This window comes from Pinus tabuliformis, chromosome 8 (assembly GCF_031772625.1).
Source record: "Pinus tabuliformis cultivar Carrire ecotype Pingquan chromosome 8, CPIR1, whole genome shotgun sequence".
NCBI classification, from domain to species: Eukaryota; Viridiplantae; Streptophyta; class Pinopsida; order Pinales; family Pinaceae; genus Pinus; species Pinus tabuliformis.
Genome location: NC_142294.1, coordinates 1,454,202,856 through 1,454,210,046, shown reverse-complemented (window position 1 = coordinate 1,454,210,046; position 7,191 = coordinate 1,454,202,856). Strand labels below are relative to the sequence as shown.

Sequence of the window (7,191 nt, the reverse complement as noted above, 5' to 3'; positions counted from 1 at the left end):
GGTGGGCTACATTCAAAAGAATGCATGCAATACAATTACGATTTATAAAATATATCTTTCAAATTATTTATGATATCTTGAGAATTTTATTCTTAAACATTAGAACCTGGAAAAAGCTTAATATATTAAACGGAAGTAATAAATACTTAGATTATCACTTAGAAAGAGCAGATGGTATTGTCAATGGTGAAGCTACTCAGCCTGACAAATGCGAAGCATAAAGGAAAAGCCATATATTTTAGACACGTTTCAATACTAGGAGGGCACTATTCAGGAAGGGATGCTTATGATAATTTAACAGATTGAAGCTCATGTCAGTTGGACCCTTAGTATGGCTTTTCACCGACGAAATTCCCAGGAGGATCATAGTTGCAGGTAATGAAAGTGCCACCGTCGTCGCAGATGACCTTTGCGCAGCCGATTTTGGCAGAATTCTTCCACACCACCTGAGTGTAGTGGCCGCATTTTTCAAACTGGTCGCACGTACGAGTTGCATAGTTGAAGAAACGCTTCTCGCCAATCCATCCGCTGTTTGCATCCTTTGGCTGCCAGTCAGCTCCACTTGATCCCCAGAAGATATTTTCGCCATACGGACCGCTCGAGTGCTGCAAAGCGCAGTCACCTTTTCTCTGCTTCGCATATGCCTCTGCGTATCTGGCGACTTTCTCATCCCACACAAGGGGAGGAACCCCAACCTCGGCTCTCGCTTTGTTTTGGGGTCCAATGAATTGGGACACCAATGCTCGATCAGCAGCACCAACAAGAACCGCACTGGAAACCAGACACAGTAACAAATGAAAGGACAGGAGAGCTTGAAAGTGGAGAAACAACTTCATCTTCATGGTCTCACGATCAGTCCTCCTGTTCAATCTGCTCTCTACAATCCTTGATAGCTTTGTTATTCTCCTCCTCGTCAATTTATAGAATGGGAGTTGCAGAAGATGCCGTTCCAAGTCAAATTTCCAAACTGAATCACAACTGAACATCATCTAAATAAGCAACATTCCAATCAAAACTATCATGTATGGTTATTCCTGGTCAGCGTTTTCAAGTTGTTTTTCGTGGTTCTCTTCCTTCATTTAATGTGATGCAACTTTACAAGGCAAGTATCCCAACTGTAATGGTCGATCCGAGTTGGATGTCTTACATGTTATGATTTTGTTCTTACATCGTAGCAGCAGATCCCTATGTATGTTAGGTTTTTGTTACCATCGCGACTTGTAAGGATTTTATTCTTATAATATCACTTTCCGGATAATTCATAATTTTTACATCTATACTTTACTATTCATAGGGAAATATCTCCAAATCTTACATGGGAGTACATGTGAGTTCTCTATTTGAGAAATTATTGTAAGTAATAGAACAAAAATCGTTGTGTTCATTAAAACCTTGTATGTAGAGAACACAAACTGTTTTGTTCATTAAAAAATCTTTACACTACACTAAAGTTAAAGAAAAGAAAAAATGAAACCAATCACTCTACAAAATTATATTCTTCTTATGTGAAAGTCTGTATGTGAATTTTATGCAATCGCATTACAGTGTGTCAGGAGTAAGAAAAAATGAAATCCAAAATTATATCCTTTTAAAGTGAAAGTTATCCAAGCACATGAGAGTGTGTTATGATGGTCTGAATGAGTACAATTTGAATGTGTTTAATGATTAAAATATGTACTTTTTGTTAACAGGTTTTAAGTTCATTAAAAAAAAATTATGGAATATATATCTTAGTAAATTTTACTAGTGAAATGTTAGAAATTAATTACTTGACCAAATTTCATAACACCAATTTGATATCACACAGTGTTTTAATTTTAAATTTAAATTATTAATATAAATCTTTATTATTTGAAATAAAATAAAATAATTTTACATAACATAAAAATATCTCATTTAGGAAGTATGTTGAGGTCTCTTGTCCATGTCTCTTTAGCATTAATTCGATATCTTATTTGTTTGTGATTTTAAACTTAGATTATTATAATTATTACTTATTATTTAATCAAAATAAAAATCATTTTCCAATACCAAAACTAACATTTTATTTATCTCATTTAAATAAATAACATCTCATAATATCACGAACTATTATTATTTTATGTTTTATTTATAAAAATAAAAATTATCTTATATACTCCAATACTAAATTTTATTGACGGTTGATTTATCTTTAAAAAGATCCTATAGTGTTACCTTAATATCCATTTTAACTCTACTTAACGTCCATTTTAACTATATTCATAACATTTTTTTTTTTTCGCCTTTTAACTAAGATTTTATCTCTCTCTTATTAAACCACACATTGTTTTACTATAAGAATTTATTTCAAACACTCTTTTCATTGTTGTGAATCTAGGATCCCATTATTGTATCTTCATAACGTTTTTGTCATTTATTAATCAAGAACCTTTTTAAAACAATTACATTCCCATTTTGCTAAAAGAGAGATACAATCATTCTTCATGCATACATGGTAATGATAAAATATTAGAAGTATTATATCATATATCCTTTATGGAGGTTTACTTTCCTAATTTTTTAAAACTATATAATTATAGAAAAATTATATATTTCGTTACGAAAATTTGTATATTAACAACAACTATCTTCAAGAATTAAAATATTAGCTTATTCTTTCAATGACATCAGAATAGTGTATACATAACAAACTTAAAATAAAATATACAAATTATTTCAATGACATCAAAATAGTGTATACATAACAAACGTAAAATAAAATATACAAATTAATTAATTAGTCAGGGAAAATTTTAAGAACCCCCTAAATTTATATATATAATAAATGGGTGAATCCCCATGATACATAGGAAAAATGGAAGGTGACTTTATCAATAATATAATATTTATATATAATATTTTTTGGTGAATCTCTCACCAAATTATATTATCTTGTAAAATCATGGCGAATCTTTCATTGGATTATAAAATCTTATAAGATCTTAGCGAATATTTCACTGAACAATAAAGGCTTTGCAAAGGGCTAACAAAGCTCATAATGAGTATTTCTTGTAGTGGCTTGAAGCCTTGCTAATCAATCCATCAAGAACCAAAACAAGTATATTCCTTATATGGAATATAAAGATATTTCTCATGGAAAGTCAATTAGGTTTAGCGTAGGTGGTAGGGATAAGTCCTACATGTGATAATGTGTTGGACTCATAATGAGTATTTCTTATAATGACTATGAGCCTTGTTTTCTAAGCAATCCCTCAAGGACTGAAATATGTATATTACTCATATGGAATATAAATATATTTCTCATGTATTGGAATATAAATATATGAGTGAGGAGTGGGAAATGAGCCACAATAAGTCCTTAGAAAATTGATGTGAAGAAGATATGTGCAAAAAATAAAAAAGGTGAAAATGGAAAAATTGAGAAGAAATACAAGGGAAAAATGATGAAACAACAAATTAATAATCCACGGGAGGAACAATGATTAGAGATAGTGAGGGAAGATGTTCCCTCAGCCTAGGGGTAACAAAGGTAGACATTAGAACTCTCACTTATGCAAGTGTAGCTAAACAAACATTAAGCTCTATGCCAGTCATGAGAGGGATGAAATCTCATAAAGAAATGTGAGAACATGAATTTAAATGGAACAAAGCATTGTGATTACAATCCTTGCTCGAAGAGTTTGGGTACTTCCTTTGAGGCCTATTGAAAAATTAGGAATCATCTACCTATGTATCTTGTTATATAATTAGTTTGTAAAATAGTTGCCAAGTAGCTATGTTAGAGCATGGATTTTGTGAAATGTTTTTTACTCATCCTACCATTTAGATGGAGAGAACAAATATGAGTATTGGAGATAGACTTCTCCCATTTTTTTGTTGTTACAAATTGTATAGGTATATCCATATCCATCATTAAGTATGCCCCAACTGTATCGATAATATTCCCAAACCAAAAACTTTTAGTACTAAAAAGCATAAAAAATACAACATTACATACTAAAAGAACATATTAATAAAATTCACATGGTGAAAATCAGCACGAAAGGTTATAGAGCATAAAGGTTTGCAATAGAAATCAACCTTAAAACTCTTGCGGCCAAGCGAAACAATGATAATAAGCCCGCGTCTCCCTTGGAATTTTATGTATCAAGATGAAACCTCAAAACGCAAAGCCCTAGTCGAAAATAAGTGAGAACCCCTCGCATCAGTCAAAAAAGAGGTTTCTGCCCTACAAAAATGCTCAACATTTCAAAGTGACGTCCTTAAAATGTAGAGCCCTACATATATTCGCAAGAGCTAAGAAGGAAGATGAGATTTTACTATTTGCGAGTAGGTAAATTGCCTGATCATGATTTAAGTAATGTTTTGTTAAATTTCAAGGGATGCGGCTTGCAATTCAACTCAAAAAAAATTATTTATTCTTTATCTTACAGTATTTTTTGAATTTCCAGTTTTTACATCTTAGTATCATCCTCCCAGCAATCTGAGTGCAAAGAAGCCTATCATGTGGTAAGGAATCTTTTTTTCTACTAGGGTTTTAGGATTTTAGACCATCATTGGAAGACATGGCTTGGTGTGAATAAAAATAAGTTTTGAATATTTAGTTTTTAAATATGTACTAAACAAAAAATATTTTATATAGCATTTGAAACTAAGGAGAGATTTAGTTTTCAATTTTGAATATTTAATTTTTAAATGTATATTAATTACAAAACTCTAGGGAGAGATGTAGTTTTGAGAGAGATTAGTAGATAAGTGTTGTTATGATTTTTCTTAGTGAATTTCAGTTTTAAAATTGTCTACATTGACAAAAATTATTACAAACTATTTAAATTTTAAAATGAATATACATGGTCATGTTAGGTACTATGATTGTTTCGATAACGTGATAAAAAATGAACTAGCTAAAATCTAACAACACTTTAGGACACCTCTAAGGACACATATAAAATAATAATTATAGTTATCATATTAAAATAATAATTTATGTTTAAATTTAACGGAGTCAACATAATATTATATTGCATGATGGTTAATTTTCATATATCTATATATATATATATATATATATATATATATATATATATATATTAGACAAATGCTTGTAACTTGAAATGACCTTTTTAGTTTTGGAATTAAATAATATATATATATAGATATATATATCTATATATATATATATATATATATATATATATATAGATATTATTTAATTCCAAAACTAAAAAGGTCATTTCAAGTTACAAGCATTTGTGAGTGACCTCCTTGTGGAAAAATATCATGTTTGAGTGATGATTATATAAATAAACCATTACAAATTTTATATCTCAATTCAGAAATTGAAAGTGAAGATAATCATTCACTCACAAATTTGGACAATTTGTAATTATAATTATCAAATCACTTTCCCTTCATATAATATTTTCTCATCAATAATTTTTATATCAAGTTGATTAATTATAATTTAAATGAATTAAAAAAAATTAACCATTAAGATAGAAAGTGATTAAGTCATTAATATACCATATTTTACTGTACACAAACTATAAAATATAAAGCAACAAAAAACATTTTTCTCATGATATTAGAAAACCTGAAATCTCCCAACAACTACTAGTGCTTCTATCTTTTTTTCAGCCCCATAATTGATATTTTTCGTATTATTGATTTTTATTTTAATTTAAAATGAAAAGAAAAAGATTAATTAAGTGGGTAGATGTCTTTGTTTCGGAATGGGGTTTCACAATCATGATCAACCTATGCAAACCTCCCAAGTGATATGTAAAATATGGGCACTTAATAGGCAAGGGTCGTAGATGCTTCACCTGATCAAAACCATAATCAAAAGTAAACCATATCCCTATGTAAAAAAACCTTACATTTTTCAAATCCAATAAACTATATGCCTTTGTAAAAAAACCTTACATTTTGTAAATCAGAGTATACTACTTTAAGAATTCACAATATACCTCTCTTTCGATACACACCAACCTAGATCCATCCTTAGTTAAGGTGAATGGGAAATGAGAATCAAAACCGAGTGTTTTTAGGGATACCTAGAGGAAGAGGGAGAAGATGGATCTAGGCTAGTTTATGAGAATAAAAACCTAGTGAGTGGGAAATGAGAATGAAAACTTATGGTTTCGATGCATAGGAAGAGGAAGAGGGAGAAGATGGATCTAGGCTAGTTTAATTCCCCCTTTAAAAAGACTATATTCCACATGAATATCATGGGAAATTCCATGGGTTCTCATAAACCTGGAGCTCAAAAACCACTAGTAACTTCACAGGACAAGACAACATCCTTGGATGCAATAAAAAAAACCTACCAAATGATAGCTAGAATATGGGCACTTAATAGACAATGGTCATAGATGCTTCACCAATCAAAACTAGAATATAGACACTTAATAGGAAATGGTCATAGACGCCGCACCTGATCAAAACCAAAATCAAAACTCATCAAAACCAGAATATGGTCACTTAATAGGCAAGACCATAATCAAAAGTAAATGATATCCCTATGTAAAAGAAATATTACATTTTTCAAATCTAATTATACCACTTTAAGATATCCCTATGTAAAAAAAATATTACATTTTGCAAATCCAAGTATACTACTTTAAAAATTCATAGCATACTTCTCTTTAGATATACAGAAGCCAAGATCCATCCCTTTGTAAGCTAGAGAGATCAACAAATCTTGAGGAATCGACAGTTAAGGCTAATGCGAAATGTGAATCAAAACTGAGGAAGATAGAGAGAAAGAGGGAGAATGAGAAGATGGATTTAGGATGGTATAATTCCCCCGTTTAAATAGACTATATTTCACATGAATACCATGGGTTCTTATAAACCTTGAGTTCAAAAACCAGTAATGGACAAAATAATATCTCTTGATATAATAAAAAAATAATAATGTATAATTTTCATTTTTACATAGAGTTATTTTTATTTTTATTTCAAATTTACCTTTACTCAACAAAAATTGATTAAAAAAAATAATAACCTAAAATTTTTACAAAAAATAATATCGTAGACTTTTCATTTTAACATAGGGTTATTAATTATCAAATCTCTAGATAGATCCAAAGTTAAAATGGATCTAGGGTTGTTTAATTATTAATTATTATAATTATTAATTTTATTTTTTTAATGTAATTTCTATTTATGTAATTTCATTGAGTCAAAATATTTTAATTTTTAATT

At 29.8% G+C, this 7,191-nt stretch overlaps 1 protein-coding gene across 1 annotated transcript; it reads right to left on the bottom strand.

Moving 5' to 3' along the window:
* Positions 1-326: 326 nt before the first annotated feature.
* Positions 327-3,116, bottom strand: LOC149241232 (pathogenesis-related protein PR-1-like). The gene is made up of 2 exons (XM_089367470.1): positions 3,065-3,116; positions 327-799 (listed from the first exon to the last, which is right to left on the bottom strand). The coding sequence occupies exons 1-2, from the start codon at positions 3,114-3,116 to the stop codon at positions 327-329; spliced, it is 525 nt and encodes a 174-aa protein (XP_089223596.1).
* Between the last annotated feature and the right edge of the window lie 4,075 nt (positions 3,117-7,191).

Excerpts from the sequence above, each read along its gene's own strand:
- LOC149241232 (XM_089367470.1), bottom strand. The coding sequence starts at position 3,116 with ATGAGAAATATCTTTATATTCCATATAAGGAATATACTTGTTTTGGTT. Across the intron at positions 800-3,064 it reads TATACTTGTTTTGGTTCTTG|TTCATTTGTTACTGTGTCTG; the intron begins ATGGATTGATTA and ends CTCTCCTGTCCT.